At 49.8% G+C, this 19119-nt stretch overlaps 1 protein-coding gene across 1 annotated transcript in view; it reads left to right on the top strand.

Annotated features, from left to right (window-relative positions):
- Positions 1 to 18872, top strand: part of rbm33a (RNA binding motif protein 33a) — a 50574-nt gene extending 31702 nt beyond the window's left edge. The window contains 10 exon segments of the mRNA XM_035413582.1: positions 1589 to 1730; positions 2195 to 2526; positions 3712 to 4002; positions 4953 to 5086; positions 5088 to 5217; positions 8687 to 9481; positions 14164 to 14385; positions 15390 to 15551; positions 18493 to 18581; positions 18693 to 18872. Of these exon segments, the coding sequence (XP_035269473.1) occupies positions 1589 to 1730; positions 2195 to 2526; positions 3712 to 4002; positions 4953 to 5086; positions 5088 to 5217; positions 8687 to 9481; positions 14164 to 14385; positions 15390 to 15551; positions 18493 to 18581; positions 18693 to 18741 (2346 nt within the window). The 3' untranslated portion in view covers positions 18742 to 18872.
- The last annotated feature ends 247 nt before the right edge of the window (positions 18873 to 19119 follow it).

Raw genomic sequence — 19119 nt, 5'->3', positions numbered from 1 at the left:
GTTCTTGCAGGGGTGAGTAGCATTTAACAAAATCACATATTTTAGATAAATGCATTTCAGTGCAGCAGAAAGTCTGGCTTTAAGCTGACCCTCCCCCTGGTGTATTATTTTTTTTTAGCTGGGGGGTGTGTGCCAGAGCTGAGGGACTCAATATAGGGACGCAGCCTTTTCAGTAGTAGCTGTTTATTTCTCCTTTTTTAACAGCAACATTATCTACCGTGCCAGTGACCATTTAGCGAGTAATACGCAAGCTACTTTCAAATGCTATTTTAGTGTGACATCCACCAATTTCATTGGTTTAAAATGGTTTTGGTTGAGATGGTCGGTTTTAAGCAGCACTTGAAAGTCAAAGCGGCGCCTCGACTTTTGCATTGGTCTTTCCGCTGCGCTCCAGTCTTAGAGCAGAGAGTGTCAGACTGTGATGAAGACGTTGATATGAGTGCATGTGCAGTAAACTGGGGCTCCGGAGAAGGCCACGTTTAGCAGCCCACTGCCTCCTCATCGGGCCGCCCGTTTGGCATCCAAACCAAAAGCCTGCCCCTCATTTAGGCTATTTATTTTTTTTAAATTTGGAGTGGTTTCGGTGTTACAGAATCCCCACTGGTGGAGTGTGTGGTATTTTGAATGTTTGGAGTGGTTTTGGTGTAACAGAATCCCCACTGGTGGAGTGTGTGGTATTTTGAATGTTTGTAGTGGTTTTGGTGTAACAGACTCCCCGCCGGTAGAGTGTGTGGTATTTGTGTGGTGTTTTGAATGTTTGGAGTGATTTTGGTGTAACAATCCCCGCCGGTGGAGTGTGTGGTATTTGTGTGGTGTTTTGAACGTTTGGAGTGGTTTTGGTGTCACAGAATCGCCGCGGGTGGAGTGTGTGGTATGTGTGTGGTGTTTTGAACATTTGGAGTGGTTTCGGTGTAACAGAATCCCCGCCGGTGGAGTGTGTGGTATTTGTGTGGTGTTTTGAACGTTTGGAGTGGTTTCGGTGTAACAGAATCCCCGCCGGTGGAGTGTGTGGTATTTTTGTGGTGTTTTGAATGTTTGGAGTGGTTTTGGTGTAACAGAATCCCTGCCAGTGGAGTGTGTGGTATTTGTGTGGTGTTTTGAATATTTGGAGTGGTTTTGGTGTAACAGCCGGTGGAGTGTGTGGTATTTGTGTGGTGTTTTGAATGTTTGGAGTGGTTTTGGTGTAACAGCCGGTGGAGTGTGTGGTATATGTGTGGTGTTTTGAATGTTTGGAGTGGTTTTGGTGTAACAGCCGGTGAAGTGTGGTATTTGTGTGGTGTTTTGAATGTTTGGAGTGGTTTTGGTGTAGCAGAATCCCCGCCGGTGGAGTGTGTGGTATGTGTGTGGTGTTTTGAATGTTTGGAGTGGTTTTGGTGTAACAGCCGGTGGAGTGTGTGGTATTTGTGTGGTGTTTTGAACGTTTGGAGTGGTTTTGGTGCTACAGAATCCCCGCCGGTGGAGTGTGTGGTATTTGTGTGGTGTTTTGAATGTTTGGAGTGGTTTTGGTGTAACAGCCGGTGGAGTGTGTGGTATTTGTGCGGGCGCATGGCGGACCCGCTCATGGCGGCTTGTCGTTTGTCTCCCCCAGGGACCGGCGGACTTTCAGCAGCAGCAGCAGCAGCAGCACATGCCCGGAAACTTCAGCCAAACCCCGAGACCCCACCACCCCGAGCCCTGGAGGGGGCCCCCGCCCCCGCCCCCTCAGGAGCGGGAGCCTTTCTTCATCGGCGGTGAGACGAAACGGCGCACCCAGGGCACCGCACACCCCCGCGCCGCACATTTCCATTCAGAAAAAGGGGGGTGGGGCTCGCCTTTCATTAAAGCTTTCCAATTAGCACCCTGTTTATAACTGGATCCTGAATGTTTGGGGGACAGAGGACGGGGGATGGGGGGGTGGTGTTTGTGTATTAGTGTATTTTTGTACTAGTGTTAGTGTATGTTTTTTTTTAAATAATAACATGAAACACCCTGATGACATTTTTTTTGAAAAACAGGATAGTGTATTTTCAGTATTCCCCAGCATTAGCATTTTTTAGCGTGTGTTTGAGGTGTGCCAGTGTGTCTCCAGCCGTGGCTCTGGGCCCGAGGTGCAGCAGAAGTAGAGATGTCACAGCCGCCGAGCGGAAGTGTGGCCGTGCGACTCCGCGTGGTGATCCCCCCCTCTCTTTCTCTTTTTGTTTTCTCTCAATCAAAGAGCCAAGGTTCCCAGGACAGCATATGTTTGATCAACAGAGCCCCGCTCCGCTCATGAATAATAACCACCCCCATCCTGGCCTCAATCCCATGGCTTTCAACCAATCGGGGCCCGGCTTCAACCAGCAAGGGCCGCAGCCTATGTTCCAGCGCGAGCCCATGAGGGCCAACCTCCCGCCCCCGGGGCCCCAGGGGCCCCTGGGCATGCCCAACCTGGGCCAGCACGGCCCGCCCAACCCCCGCCACTTCCTGCCCCAGCGGCCGCAGTTCCCCCAGCCCGGGCCGCCCCTCCCGCACCAGCACATGCAGTACGGCATGCAGGTACGCCCCAGAGTAAGTGCAGCGCTCTCCCCTCTCAGGACCGGTCCAGCGCGACGCGCCGTCTCAAACGCACTGGCTTCGTTAGCGTTAGCGTTAGCGCGGTTTCCACACTGTCTGCTGTGAGCGTGCCCTTTGTTCTAGTACACAGGTGAAGAGAAAGGGTCCCATATTCCCGGATATATAACACAAAATGGGTAGTGTTGAAAAGGGGGGGGGGGAAGAGGCTAACCAGTATTATACTGATGTGTTAAATTTCCCACAAAACAAATGAAACCAGCAGTCTTGTGTGTAATGTGTGCTCCCTGTTGGAGGGGAAGCCTGAAACAGTCCACCTCCTGTCGTGGTGAGCTTGACTCAGTTGTGGGCATTGGGGTAAATAGGGAATGTTCACAGTCTTTAAGCATGGCCTGAAGCCCATTTTCTTTCGCTTTTGTTTTTGTTTTTTTTTGAGAAGCGTGAGGAAGGGCGCCTTCTCTCAGTGCTGTAATGGAGCGTGAATACTCGTGCGCGCGCGCGCTTGCGTTGATATGCCGTCAAGGTTTGTGAAGCACCGTAAGGTCAAATTTTGAGCCAGGTTATTCACAAAGCCTTTGTGGGCAGCTTGTAGACGAGACTGCCCTCTAGTGTTTGAAATATCTCTCCATCTTCTGCTTGGCTAATAACATTAGCCGCGGGTCGGTTCCCTTGCTGAGATTAATGTTCATTTGGAACCGGTTTTTGGGAGTGGAATTCTCACTGCATACTGTTCCTTGGTTTCTTATGGAACAAAACTGCAGAATTCATTTGAACTCTATTTGTGAGATGGAGATTGAAATTAATTTAAAAAGCATTATAATTTCAAATTGAAAAATGGCATGTCACAGTTGGGTATTGGCAGTTTTCTCGAATTTAGTGGTTAATTTTGTGGTCAATCGTATTCATTTTATGTGATTGCATTTCTTCTATTCCTCATATAAAATTATAATTATATTATATTACTTTATAATATTAAAATATGGCATTTTGTTGAATGTTGTCTGTAAGATGATTGTGTACGAAGTCTCCAAGTATCCAAAGCTTGCAGTTCTTTGTGGATGAACTTTATATTTTGTGTCAAAAATGGTTAAATGCTTGTAGTGGTGTGCTGTGAAATGTCAGAGGTGTGGTGGAGGCCCTGATGTGTGTGCGTGTGTGTGCGTGTGTGTGTGTGCTTTACAGGGGCTGATGCACCCTCCACACCAGCAATCCCATCAGCACGAGCCGCACGGCCCGCCCCAGCAGCAGCAGCACCCCCCCCAGCAGCGCCACGACCTGCCCCTGCAGCCCCCGCACCTGCAGCAGCACCACCACATGCACCCCGGCGGGGACCCGCGGCCCATCATGCACCAGGGCCAGCAGCCCCCCTTCCGCCCGCAGATGCACGCCATCCAGCCGCAGGGCCACGCCCACCCCCGCATGCATCAGCAGCAGCACCCCCAGCCCCGCGCCAATCCCATCAGGCCCCGAATGGTGAGCAAAGCCTGGCGGAACCTTCCGGACCTTTATCCTCTCTGCCTGTGGAGCCGCGCTCCTGCTCTTCCCCCTGAGAATCAGTCCCTCTTCCCTCGGACAGCTTGCTCTTTATGTCCCCCATACTGTATTTGGAGCTTTAGAAAAAAGATTAATCCAGAAATTGAGAGGAGACTGAAGAAAGTGTGCTTTTCTTTTTTTTTCTTAAAATAAATAAATGAAGAGACCTTGACTAGCTCTGTGCTGGCTGTGTCCAATGACACTTTACCCCCTACAGATAATTAAATGAATTTGGATCAAAGGAGTAAGAATGCTGGCTCCTTTTTTCTTTTCATTCCCAGAACTTGCACGCTCAACAAAGGTAGATTTTGTACCGGCGAATTTGCATTAATTTGTGATTGTACTATCCTTTCATACTTCTACCAGTGCAGCTGAGTTTTTTTTTCTTTTTTACATTTTGTCTGCACATGTACAGTCAAATCTTTGAATTAAAGCAGAAGTGGCATTATTCTTATTGCGATCGTGTGCATGAGAGCGTAGTATCTTGTACTGTATTTTTATTACATTTAGACATTTGGCAGACTCTTACCAAAGTTCAGACATTAATTTTTAGGCAAGGAGTAGAACCAATGGCAAATAGTATCACAGCTGATAGCAGTAGTCACTGCTTTAACGTGACACACAACACAGTGCCATTAGAGGGGGACGGAGGCTGCAGTGCTGTCTGGAGCAGATGGGATTAAGCTTGTGTTCAGCGTAGCGCGAGTAGGGCTCATAAACCCAAAATAAGTGCCTATAATTCAGCTTTAGGGGAGCAGAGATGCAGAGTACACAGGTCTGTCATCAGTGTTTGGTGGAAGTCTCTGCTGTCTTCGGTGTAGTGTGGAGTTCGCTCCCCTCCTGAATGGATATGTATGCATTGAGTGAGCTTTATTTTTGGCCTTTTTCAGAACTCCCCCTCCCCCATGCTGAAGCCCTCTCTGCAGCAGATGCAGGGCCCCCCCCCAGCGCAACAGCAACCTGCGAGAGCTCCCCGTGGCCCCGCCCAGCCCGGGCTTCGGCAGCCCCCGCCCCGCCACCACGCCCGCCGCGCAGGTGCGGCCCATCGCCAGGGCCCAGCCCGCCGCCAGGCTTCCGGAGAGGACCGTGGTCCAGAAGGTGACGAAGGAGGCCCCGGTTCCCCAGCCCGAGCCTCCACAGAAGCCGCAGCCGGAGGTGAGCCCCGCTCTGCCACGCCCGCCCGGCGCAGACCGCCCCGAAACCCCAGTGGTGTTTGGGCTGGAGACGCGCCTCTTCTGAAGAGCACAGGAGCGAGGACTCACAAACTCCTCAAAAGGGGTGGAGCTGCCCTGGATTAGTTGCTTTGTTCTGTATCGCAGGCTGTTACAAAAAGGAAATGATGTGGGCTTCTCAATCGTGGTGTCACTTCAGACTATATGGAAATGTAGTTCCTGTTGGCACGCAGACAAAAAAGGGCAATGCGATTGTTTAAAATAGAAAGAATTTACCAAATGGATCGGCAGAACAGTCTAGAATGTTCCGAAAATTGCCAGCTTTAGGCCTGCTGTCTCCTCGGAAAGCACCTTTCAGCAAGGCACACGGGTAACAATTACTGAAGTTGTTCTGAATGTCGTGCTGACTTACTGTTGCTGTGACAGCACCTTCAGATTTGTTGCACTTTCCTTTTCAGACTCTCCGTGAGACGTCGTCATGAGAACGTTATTCGCCGCTCTTTGTATTTAGTTCTAACCAATATTCCAAGAACTTGTGTGGGCTGAACGCTGAAACAGAAACAGTATTATACTGTTTTAGTTCAGAGGGGAACAAAATGAAAAATCATTTGATATCCTAATCCCTTCGAGCTACCACACGCTGTCCCTCGCTCGCCCGCCCGCTCGTCCGTCTCAGGAGTACGCTAAGAGCAGCAGCTCTGGTCAGGAGCCAGTTCACAGCAGCACGCTAACCGCCACTGTTTGTATTAAAAATGTGGCCTAAATTTAAATGAAAACGCATTCGGATTGTGCTTCATTTTAGGACATTCTGTATACAGGACAATGTGAGGAATTGCCTTTTTTTCCCCTTTATGCTTTTGTACGAGGCCAAATCCTCATTCTGTGTGGAAATAGGTTATTTTCTCTGGTCTGATGAGATACAGAGGTGACTTTAGTATGAAAAGAATCACATTTAGTCACAAAGTACTGGCAATAGCCCTTCTAAGTGCGGGTAATGAAGCCTCTTCCAAGCGACAAATAAGGTTCAAGGTCAGGCATGGTGTGAGAGAGCTGTTCATTAGACTCAATTATAAGGTCACAAATGAGATGTATCTCTTCCAATCCAGTCGGGAAAATCAATACCTGTGGTCTGAGTCCTTTCAGGAGGTGTTCCTCCAATCAGCGCTGTGGCCCAATCAGAGATCAGCATCAGCCTGCTTTCCCCCTGTTCATCACTTTTTACATATGGGTCAATATAAATGATTCCGTAAAAAATCTTAAACGGGTTTAACTCTGAAAGGTAGGTCTCTTGGAATGTCTTTTCAAAATTCCATGTTCTAGAACTCCACTGCTTTCAATTACCTGTAGTGATTGTTACTTCAGCATTAGAATGTTCAGTTTAAGAACATTCTAGGCACGTGTTTGTGAGCAACGGTGTAATGCAACATGGCAATGAGTGGCGTGAGTGCCAATTAGCTGCATCACTTTGTGCTGACTTTGCTGTTGTCAGTCATCAACATGCATTATGGGATGTATTATGAGTCTGGCACAGAATGGCGCACCTGTCTTTAATGTCTGGGCTCTTTTTGATCCTGATGTCTTTATAAAAGTGCAGCCCACATTTTATATTGTACTGTGCCTATTGTACTGTCATTTCAGTAACTAGCAGAGTGCAGTGTGCACATTCTGATGATATGGGTGTGATTTCAGTTACTAGCTGACTGCAGTGTGCACATTCTGATGATATGGGTGTGATTTCAGTTACTAGCTGACTGCAGTGTGCACATTCTGGTGATATGGGTGTGATTTCAGTAACTAGCTGACTGCAGTGTGCACATTCTGATCATATGGATGTGATTTCAGTAACTAGCAGACTGCAGTGTGCACATTCTGATGATATGGGTGTGATTTCAGTAACTAGCTGACTGCAGTGTGCACATTCTGATGATACGGGTGTGATTTCAGTAACTAGCTGACTGCAGTGTACACATTCTGATCATATGGGTGTGATTTCAGTAACTAGCAGACTGCAGTGTGCACATTCTGATCATATGGATGTGATTTCAGTAACTAGCAGACTGCAGTGTGCACATTCTGATCATATGGATGTGATTTCAGTAACTAGCAGACTGCAGTGTGCACATTCTGATGATATGGGTGTGATTTCAGTAACTAGCTGACTGCAGTGTGCACATTCTGATGATACGGGTGTGATTTCAGTAACTAGCTGACTGCAGTGTACACATTCTGATCATATGGGTGTGATTTCAGTAACTAGCAGACTGCAGTGTGCACATTCTGATCATATGGGTGTGATTTCAGTTACTAGCTGACAGCAGTGTGCACATTCTGATCATATGGGTGTGATTTCAGTTACTAGCAGACTGCAGTGTGCACATTCTGATCATATGGGTGTGATTTCAGTAACTAGCAGACTGCAGTGTGCACATTCTGATGATACGGGTGTGATTTCAGTAACTAGCAGACTGCAGTGTGCACATTCTGATGATACGGGTGTGATTTCAGTAACTAGCAGACTGCAGTGTGCACATTCTGATCATATGGGTGTGATTTCAGTAACTAGCAGACTGCAGTGCGCACATTCTGATGATACGGGTGTGATTTCAGTAACTAGCTGACTGCAGTGTGCACATTCTGATGATATGGGTGTGATTTCAGTAACTAGCAGACTGCAGTGTACACATTCTGATGATACGGGTGTGATTTCAGTTACTAGCAGACTGTAGTGTGCACATTCTGATGATATGGGTGTGATTTCAGTAACTAGCTGACTGCAGTGTGCAAATTCTGATCATATGGGTGTAATTTAAGTAACTAGCTGACTGCAGTGTACACATTCTGATGATACGGGTGTGATTTCAGTTACTAGCAGACTGCAGTGTGCACATTCTGATGATATGGGTGTGATTTCAGTAACTAGCTGACTGAAGTGTGCAAATTCTGATCATATGGGTGTGATTTAAGTAACTAGCTGACTGCAGTGTACACATTCTGATGATACGGGTGTGATTTCAGTTACTAGCAGACTGCAGTGTGCACATTCTGATGATATGGGTGTGATTTCAGTTACTAGCAGACTGCAGTGTGCACATTCTGGTGATATGGGTGTGATTTCAGTAACTAGCTGACTGCAGTGTGCAAATTCTGATCATATGGGTGTGATTTAAGTAACTAGCTGACTGCAGTGTACACATTCTGATGATACGGGTGTGATTTCAGTTACTAGCAGACTGCAGTGTGCACATTCTGATGATATGGGTGTGATTTCAGTAACTAGCTGACTGCAGTGTGCAAATTCTGATCATATGGGTGTGATTTAAGTAACTAGCAGACTGCAGTGTACACATTCTGATGATACGGGTGTGATTTCAGTTACTAGCAGACTGCAGTGTGCACGTGTGTGCATGCTGATGGTATTTTTGTGCATGCTGATGGTATGGTTGTGCTTTCAGGATCCAGATGAGGATGAGGAGACCAGGCTGTACAGGCTGAAGATTGAGGAGCAGAAGAGGCTGAGGGAGGAGATCCTGAAGCGGAAGGAGCTGAGGAGGCAGATGCAGGCCGGCATGAGGAAGAGGGAGCTGCTGGAGAGACTGTCCAGCCAGCAGCAGCAGCAGCAGCAGCAAGAACAGCAACAGCAGCAGCAGCAACAGCAGCAGCAACAGCAGCAACAGCAGCAACAACAGCAGCAACATCAACAACAGCAGCACCAACAGCAGCAGCAGCACCAACAGCAGCAGCAGCAACAACACCAGCAACATCAGCAACAACTACAGCCCCCAGACTCCACTGCGCCTTTCAATGGCACCGGCATGCCTGGCCCGCCCACCCCTTCCCCCGTCCCCGCCCTCAACCCCACCCCGAGCCCAGCCAACCCTCGGCAGAACGTCAAGACCCGCCTGCAGATGGGCAGGCCCCAGGGCCAGGGCTTCCCCGGGGGGCCCCAGCAGAGCGTCCGGCCCCTGCACCCGGGCCCCGGGGCCCAGGCCCAGTGGCAGCAGAAGAAGGCCATGAACCGTCAAGCCCCCAACAGGCCGGGGCCCCAGTTCCCGACCCCCCAGGACCAGGGCAGGCCGGCGGTGCTGGCGGCCGTGCCGGGGGCTGGGCAGGGCCCGGGGGCGGGGCAGGGCCTGGGGGCGGAGCCGAAGACCGGCGTGAAGCGGACGGTGATGCAGCGGAGCAACAGCAGCGGGGCAGACGCCACGCAGGTCCCTCAGAAAGTGCGGGTGGTCAAGCTGCTGGGAGGGGTGAGTGGATCAGCGTCGCTACGGTGACACACGGGCAGACAGAAACACGGATTCTGCCAGTACCGCGGTCTACAGTAATCTTCTCTCGTTCTGTTCAAGCCTCAAACGCATACGAAACGTCTGGCGTCTGTGAACGTCGGTCTGGAGTCAGTAGTTACAGTCTGGCTCGTGGAGCTCTGGCTTGCAGTGTGCAGTGTCACAGCCTTACGGGCCCTGCCGGCTGGTTATTATTAGGCAGCTCTAGGTGAGATCAGCGCTCTGTACAGGAGGGCAAGCCTCTGCGGCGGGCCGGTGTAGGGCAGTGCCTGTCCCCCAGTCCGGACCGCTCAAGCCGTCCGCGATTTTAATCGGGACGATTTCATTTGACGTAAACTTGACCTGTTGGCTGAGGCTCGGGGAAGAGCTCGGGCTGACTGAAGCCCTTCTGCGCGGCGATGAGTCTGAGTCCAGTTACGCTGCCGGCCTGCGGGGCCAAGCAGTCAGGAGCGTTCTGCTCGCGCGCACACGCTCTCCGCCGAGGTTCGGTGCCGGCCGCTTCCGTGAACGCCGCCGAGCGCCGTCTTTACCGCCACAGCTCCCGACCCTGTCTCCGTTCTGTCGTTTAAAAAAGAAAAGAAAAAAAAAGAGAGCTTATTAGTAAATCTCGTATGAGCTTCGTTTTCTCCGTGTCTCACACCCCCATACGTCGTTCCTGCTGCCTTCTACGTGAGGCTCTGGGGATCCAGGGTAAGGTTTTTAAATCTCCGGATAGGTTTGTGGAAAACGGCGCTCTGACAGGACCCTGTCTTCTGAGCCGAATCCGGGCTGGCCGACATCACCTTTTGTTTCGTTTTAATCCCCGTCGTCTGTGCTTAAGTTTCAGTTTTGCTTTACATTGCACTTTGCCTTTAAAATGGAGACATGGCTGGGGTAGCGTCAGCCTTTACGGGAGTACGGTGACGTTTATCCAGGAAGTGAGGCTGGAGTTCACACGATTTAAAGGTGGGTGACTCTGTCGCAGACCCGCTTTAGGCTCACTGATTAAAATGAATAAATGAAATGACAATAGCCTCTTCTTTTCTTTTTTGCGCCTTGACAAATCTGCCACCTGAGCCTTAATTCTCTTATCGGCTGAAAGTGAAGGAAAGGTGAGCGTCTGTGTGCCAGGACGGAACGCGGTGTTCAGCGCGACAGCGTTAGCACTCAGCGCGTTCCCATAATCACCCGGAGAATAAGGGGGGGAGGGGGACGGGGGGACGTCACCGCGGATGAAGATAACGCCGTGTCAGCAGGTAACAGAAACCTGTGGCGGAAACGCGCTCCGGCCACACCCCTGCCAGAGGGTACTGCCCCGCCGAAAAGCTGATTCACTGCATTCTGCCCCGGGACGTTGTTCTGCTGTCATTCCCCCCGGCAGCAGCACAATCTTATCTCCCCCCGCCCCCCTCCCACCCCCCCTCGCTTTTTTACACAGTATCAACTTTCTTTCAGGTGTACAGAAATGAGTGTCATTCCGGGACGTGTAATTAATCTCTGCGGCCGGCTCCGTAATACCTGCGAAGAAAGAGATGGCGGTTTGGCGGATTTGGATTTGGCAGCTTAGCCGCAGATAAGGGAAATTAATTTTTCATCAGGAATAATGCGGCCTAACAGCGGCACAAAGCTTAGGGAGGATGAGGGACGGGGAAACGCGTCAAGTGCTGTCACGGCGGCATAATGGCGCTCGGCATCTGATAGGCGTAATCAAGGGTCGCCTTTTCAGCGCCGACGGATTAATCAATTTGCTGCTCTCCGGGCGCCGGGCGGCGGCGATAGCGCCGCGGCGATGGAAGTGAGATCTGATCTGTCAGGTCCTCACAGGGCCTGCGCGACGCGCGTCTCTCTCCTCTCCGCGCAAGGTGAAGGGAAGGAAGGAAGTTCTTTAAGGAAGCGTAAATGAAAACGTCCTGCTGACAAATCCGCCCCGTTGGAGCGCGCGCTTGGCCCGGGGCAGTCAGCCCCCCGGGGGTCCTGCTCCACACTGGCCTGCAGACCGGGCGCTGGACGGTTAGGCACGGGCTCCACCGCGTCATAACGTTTCGAGGTTTCCCCGAGTTTTCCCGTCTGTGTAATCAGTCGAGCCTCCAGATCGCTGGGTTGCCCTTCCGGTACTGAGAGCTGTGAGCTGGGCGGGAGGGCCCTGTCTGTGTTTCTGTCCTCTAGTTCCTATCTGCTCGCCAAAGGTTCTGGCTAAGAATGCTGTAGTGGGAGGAGCTGAGGCCTGAGGCATTGTGGGAAGGTCATTGTGACACGGGCATTGTGCGGGGGGGGCGGGGCTGCGTAAAGGGCGAAGCACCATCTCGTGGGGATGGTCTGCAGAAGCTGCATCAGTCACGGTGTGTAGTACTGAGATGGGCTGTTCACAGGAGGGCTGGGTCTGTGCAGCTCCCACACACAGCCCTGTGCTCCTCCAGAGTGTCCACTCAACAGAGTAACACTTAAGCAATCAAGTTTTTCACCATATTTTATAAAAGGAGAAAAGGTGTTTCTTTATCAAGCTTAATTTAAATCAGTAAAATGCAGGTGGATTTCCAATGGTTTTTTATGTTGCCAACGTTATCAATCAGGCATCACGCATATTAGATTATATTTTTTAAGTGTCATGTTATATTGACAACAGTATTGTCACTCTTGATTGAAACAAATTATTTGGAGTAGATAAGTCAACTTTTGTACTTGATGAACAAACGTTCCTTAGCATTCAAAACAGGTTAACTGAACGCTCATTAACATTGAAATGTTAACTGAATACTCATTAGCATTTGAAATGGGTTAACGGATGCTCATTAACATTGGAAACGGGTTAGCTGCATGGCTCTCATTAACATTCAGAACGGGTTAGTGTCTTCAGAATTGTTTACATCTGTACAAATGTATTTATGTACTTCCTCAAAAGGCTTAGTTGGCTAGCTAGAGGAAAGATTTTCTGCAATGGAAGGACTGGTATGAATCTGTTATCAGTTTTCTGGTCTATTGAAGGCTGAACAGTGAATTATTCTGTAAGTTCTATTTTCCAAGTTTTCTTGGCTCATTGCTCTGTGCTGCTCCATTTCAGACTAATGTGTGAATATGGAGGCAAATTTATCTGGCAGTTTGTGATGATCAGTCATTAACTGGAAGCTGTCAAGGTGTAATTCAGTTTGAGTTTAATTACTGACGCAGAGATTATACGAGTCGGGGTTGAGATAAGAGCCCTCAGGTGTTACTATTTTTCTAAAAATCGTTGAGCGGCCAGGTGGAGAGACAGACTGTCAAGTGGGGTAATGATATCACTCCAGAAAGAGACGACTCTGGACACACTCCAGAGACACATGACTGGACACACTCCAGAGGGGCATGACTGGACACACTCCAGAGACACATGACTGGACACACTCCAGCGAGACATGACTGGACACACTCCAGAGAGACATGACTGGACACACTCCAGAGAGACATGACTGGACACACTCCAGAAAGAGACAACTCTGGACACACTCCAGAAAGAGACAGCTCTGGACACACTCCAGAGACACATGACTGGACACACTCCAGAGACACATGACTGGACACACTCCAGAGAGACATGACTGGACACACTCTAGAGAGGCATGACTGGACACACTCCAGCAAGACATGACTGGACACACTCCAGAGAGACATGACTGGACACACTCTAGAGAGGCATGACTGGACACACTCCAGAGAGACATGACTGGACACACTCTAGAGAGGCATGACTGGACACACTCCAGCAAGACATGACTGGACACACACTAGAGAGACATGACTGGACACACTCTAGAGAGGCATGACTGGACACACTCTAGAGAGGCATGACTGGACACACTCCAGCAAGACATGACTGGACACACTCCAGAGAGACATGACTGGACACACTCCAGCGAGACATGACTGGACACACTCCATAGAGACATGACTGGACACACTCCATAGAGACATGACTGGACACACTCCAGCAAGACATGACTGGACACACACTAGAGAGACATGACTGGACACACTCCAGCAAGACATGACTGGACACACACTAGAGAGACATGACTGGACACACACTAGAGAGACATGACTGGACACACTCTAGAGAGACATGACTGGACACACACTAGAGAGACATGACTGGACACACACTAGAGAGACATGACTGGACACACACTAGAGAGACATGACTGGACACACACTAGAGAGACATGACTGGACACACACTAGAGAGACATGACTGGACACACACTAGAGAGACATGACTGGACACACTCTAGAGAGACATGACTGGACACACTCCAGAGACACATGGCTGGACACACTCCTTAGAGACATGACTGGACACACTCTAGAGAGAGACAACTGGACACACTCTAGAGAGACATGACTGGACACACTCCAGAGAAACTTGTTAGTCTTTTCTGATTGTAGTATTTTTCAATTTTAGTATTGCATCAGCCCCAAAAGACCGCAGACACTACAGAATTCAGAGCACCATTCAATCTGAGCCGCGTCTCTGTGTGCCCAGAGCAAGCGGCCAGAACCGGGCTGCGTTTTTGAAGCTCACTTGCTTGTGTTGTTGAGAGTACAGGTGTACGTGTGTGTGCGTGCGTGCGTGCGTGCGTGTGTATGTACCTGTGTGTGTCTCTGACTCTCTCTGAGCGCTGTGCTGTGGGTTGCAGGGCTCAGAGGCCGCCGATGGGCCCAGCTCCGTACCTCCTCCTCCGCAGCAGCAGAGGATCCAGCAGGTTCCCCGGCAACCCCCGCCGCTCCGACAGGCCCCAATCAGGAAGGTCACCATGGGAACCGCCCCCCTGCAGCAGCTCCAGGCACCCAAGCCCAACCTGCAGCAGCTCGTGCCTCACGCAGGGAGGGGTGGCATGGGCCCCCCCCAGCAGAACCGGGTGAGTGCAGCACTGTCTTAACTCCGCCCTGTTTACTGAGCACAGTACTGAAGGGTTTACTGCAGTGATCACACGACACCACTTTGACCTCACATACTGTTACATTGTGCGTAATAACTCCATTTACTTAGACACGCAGCCCACGGACCTGAAGAAATGACTACAGCGCTCACACAAAACCACCCTTTACCACGTTTTACTGCGTTTATGGCGCTAATAAGGAAACACTTTTCCATCTTAACCTTTCATAAAAAGCCCTTCTCGTCATAAATAAAGTTACAGCGTTCATAAAATCTTAAATGGTATGCTTGAGCTGTTACACTACTTCACATTAATTACTTCTGCTGTGCTCGTAAGAACACCCCTTGTTTTATACGTACGGTTGTACCGCTCATTAGACCAGCTTCTGATTCTGTACTGTATCCTGATGAGATCTTTATGAACGCTTGGAAAATAAAGAATTGGCTCGAGTCCCAAAATCAAAGCTAGCCGAGCGCGTGCAGCGCGCAGAGGCAGCGGCACGCGGTGCTTTTAGCAGAGGCTAGCGGCGCTGGCTACCAGTGGGCTCGGGCTGCCCAGTATCAGACCCGAGCGGCCGTGGGCTCTTTTAAACGAGCTAATACGCTAACGGTCTCTCGGCTGTGATAACTCAGCAGGCTAACGAGCGAACGGGAAACGGTGTGAGGTAAGCTAACGCTCGCCGGCTCCCTCGGCAAAGTCGAGGCTCTGCCCGCACCCGTCGCCGCGGGCGCGCTCAGCGAACGTGACGGCGCGGGTCGGGACCCATTACGCCCGGACGAGTTCACATGCCCGTTACCGCGGGAACAGGCGGGGCGGGGCCTTCCCCTCCCCCTGCCCGCGGGCTCCGTTCGGCACGCGCGTCTCCGGGTCACGCTCTGTTCTGACACGCGTGCGGGGGGGGCGGGGTTAACCGCGGCGGAGCGCTCAAGTTCATCTGAAGCGCGGCGGCGTGACTTGGCGGCGTGCCCTGTGTGTGCCGGCAGGTGGTGGTGCAGGGCCGGGGCCGGGCGGGAGCGCTCCAGATGGGCAGGGGCCGCGGCGCGGCCGGCAGGCAGAGCCCCTGCACCGTGTCCATCGAGGGCCTCTCGTCGTCCACCACCGACGTCCAGCTCAAGAACCTGCTCAAGTCCATCGGGCCCATTCAGGTAGGGTCACCCCCAGCCCCGGCGCTGTCAGCAGCCTTCCCACCCGCCAAGGCCGACGCCATCAGCCTGGATTACCCCCCTGCCCCCTCCCCCTCTCCTGCCCCTGCCCCCACCCCCGCCCAGCTGCCCTGGCTGGAATATGAAGCGCTCTCCTAATGTGTAAAAAGACCTTGCTTTTCACCCGCCTTCCGTCCGCTTCTGGCGCTGGACCCGCACGCTCGCGCTGACGTTTAAGGCCAATGGGATTGTGCGCTGACCGGCTGTGAACAGCTGACGCTGCTCTCCTTACGGTGCGCTCTGCGTCGGGACGTGCCACACAGAAGGGTTTAAACAAAGCAGAGAGGGGCTTCATCTGACATGATCGATTTTTCAAAACATTTCTATTATTTCCATTATCGTGTTTCCCTAAAATAATGTGAGTTTGCCCATAATTATGGGAAGGAGTGCCCCAGCGCAATTTAGCTTGCTGTCGAGCTCAATAGATTATCCTACAGTCTGAATGCAGATGGTAGGACTGGCTAATTGGCTAACATTTCAGCTCTCAGAGTAACACACACAGCTGAAGTTAACAGGCAAACTCCTCCAAAAGTTATGAATCATGGTTTTCACTGACATGGAGTGACCTCCTTTTTCAGTTTGGTTATAATTATCATGGTATCAAGTCAATGTTGATATCCCTTATTTGCCCTGATTGTCCCAGTTAATCTGTGATGTCCCAAATGTCCAGGGTGACTGCAGCGATGTGATCGTCCCCATCTCCCTGTCCTTCCTGAATTCTAACGATATTAAATATTTAGATAGCTTGATTGCTTTTAATACTTTTGTGTTTGACATGCCTGTTATTCAGTGATGCTATTATTGTTTCTCATCTTTTTAACTAGTTTCTCACAATTTTTAAATTGTTCTTTTAAATGTGTGCTAAAAATGTAATCCCTTAGATAAACTGAGTAGAAGTATTTGAGAGCTAATATCAGTATTCAAACATTGGTTTTAGCATTTTATTGTATTATTTTTATCTGGGGGGAAAATCGCCTGCAAAATTATAACGGACAGGTAAAGTAGGATATTTCCTTTGTTCCTTAGGGTGTAAATTATAAAAAGTGCAAAGAGGATTATTTAGAGTTATTTGAAATTAGTTGCGGACGCTGCAGAATTTATACTGCATTAGAGGACCACCCTGGTAACACTAGAAGACTACATTACTGTTGTATCTGTCACATATAAACTAGCTTAACATATAACATTGCTTAATTTAAATCCTTAAATAAAATGTTATTCTTTGCACACAGTATTTACAGTTGAGGCCAAAAGTTTACATACACACCTAGGCTAAAGACATTCATATTATCTCAACAATTTCATGTTACCATACATTTCCTGTATTAAGTCAATTGGAGTATCTACTTTATTTCCATAAGCGGTCATTTTAAAATAATAGCTAAGAGACAGATTTATTTCTGCTTTGATGTACTGTATCAGATTTTCAGGGGGTCAGAAGTTCACCTACACTTTGTTAATATTTGGTGGCATTGCCTTTTAATTGCTTAACTTGAATCAAATGCTTGGGGTAGCCTTCCACAAGCTTCTCAAAATACTTTTGCTGGAATGTTTGCCCATTCCTCCTGACAGAACTGGTGTAACTCAGTCAGGTTTGTGGGCCTCCTTGCTCGGACACACTTTTTCAGTTCAGTCCACAAATTTTCAATGGGATTCAGGTCGGGGCTTTGTGATGGCCACTCCAATACTTTCACTTTGTTGTCTTTAAGCCATTGTTTAATCTGACCAGAGAACACTCCTCCAAAAGGCTAGGTCTTTGTCCTGGTGATCACCTGCAAACTTCATTCTGGCTTTTTTATGCCAGTCTTGGAGTAGGGGCTTCTTCCTTGTGCAACAGCCTTTCAGGCCATTAATGATTCTCTTAATGGTGGATGTAGATACGTTGGTACCTGATGCCTCCAACACCTTCACCAGTTCCTTTGTTGTTGTCTTGGGGTTCAGTTGAACCTTTCAGACCAAAGTTCGTTCAGCCCTGGGAGTTAATTTGTGCCACCTTCCTGAACGATGCAGTGTCTGTGTAGGCCCTTAAATACAGCCACAGGTGCCAATTAACTCCCAGTTAACTCCTAATTATGACAGTTGTCCAATCAGAAGCTTCTAAAAAGTCATTACATCAATTTCTGGAATCTTAAACAGACAGTCACCTTGGTGTATGTAAACTTTTGACCCCCTGAAATAAATCTCTCTAATCGATTGTTTTAAAATGACCTCTGATGTGAACAAAGTAGATGCCCTAACTGACTTGCCAAAAGAAATGTATGGTAAAATGAAATGTGCAGAGTTGTAAAAATCTGAGTTTGTCTTTAGCCTAGGTGTATGTAAACTTTTGGCCTCAACTGTACTCGACTGTAGATCAGGACAATACCTTTGTCATTTGTCAGTTCTCTATTCACAGAAAGTACATGCTGTACTGTTAATTACCAAAGGCCTTCACCAGTGTGCGATCACTCTAAACCAAATTTCAGTTCAGTGTGATAGTGAATGCTTAATGTGCATTTTTGTTGAGGGTAAATGCAATGAACAGTGTAGCTTCAGTGCTGTATTCTTGGATTCTAGTTTAGTTAACTTTTGGAAAAGAGTTGACCAAGTCTACAAGGGTTCACTTTTACTTTGCTCACTTTCTAGTTCTGTGCTCCAGGGCTTTGCTTTGCCACACTTAGGATTTGAACCTGCACGCTCTGTCCAGGTGGCTGCAAACATGCACCTCAGTCATGGGAGAGCTGCATTCTTCAGCTCAAACCCCCCCCCCCCCCCCCTCCTCAGCTTCGCTGTGTGTTGGACCCTGTGGTGTGACTAAAGAAGCCGGCCTTCGGAAGGCTTTGTCTGTGTCCGTGTTCTGGGCCTTGAAATTCTCACCGCTTCACTGTCTCTCACCTGTGCGCAGATGTTCAAAATGTTGCCGCAGCAGAGGAAAGCCGTCGCCAAATTCGTCCACCCCCAGCACGCCTCCAGCTTCCAGCAGAGCTTCCACAGGTAAAGCCCCCCCCCCCCCACCCCCCGGCTCTCCCAGGGCCTGGCCTCTCGGTGTGCTGAATGAATGCTAGCACAGTCGCTCACCCGCCCGCTTCTGTGCACACCACACAGGCACATGATAGACCTGTCGCACATCGATGTTTCTCTGATCGATGGCTGAGCCCGCGCCGAGGACGCCCGCAGGCAGAGGTCGGGGAGAAGCGTCGAGGACCCCGACGGGAGTGCCGCCTCCACGCTGGCCGACGCCCACCAGCCGGCTTCCTGTCGGGACGGCCCGGGGGAAGGATGGCGTTTTGGGCGCTGTCTGACCGGGCACCGCTGCGCATTGCGACCATGGAACACTTGAAGACTGTGTATGTGCTTTTTACTGTGTCAGTGTGACCGAGCGTGTGAGGCGTGACACACAGCACTGGCCGCACGCCACTCAGACAGGAAACCGTAGACTCATTCTCAGCTATCACAGAACTCTAAAGAACTGGTGTGTTCTGCCCCACTGCGTAGAGAACAAACTGTGAATAACACTCGATAATGGTTGGTC

The sequence above is a fragment of the Anguilla anguilla genome, chromosome 4, assembly GCF_013347855.1.
Source record: "Anguilla anguilla isolate fAngAng1 chromosome 4, fAngAng1.pri, whole genome shotgun sequence".
In the NCBI taxonomy this organism is placed as follows: domain Eukaryota; kingdom Metazoa; phylum Chordata; class Actinopteri; order Anguilliformes; family Anguillidae; genus Anguilla; species Anguilla anguilla.
The sequence above is the reverse complement of the archived record's forward strand: the minus strand, read 5'-3'. Positions and strand labels throughout refer to the sequence as shown.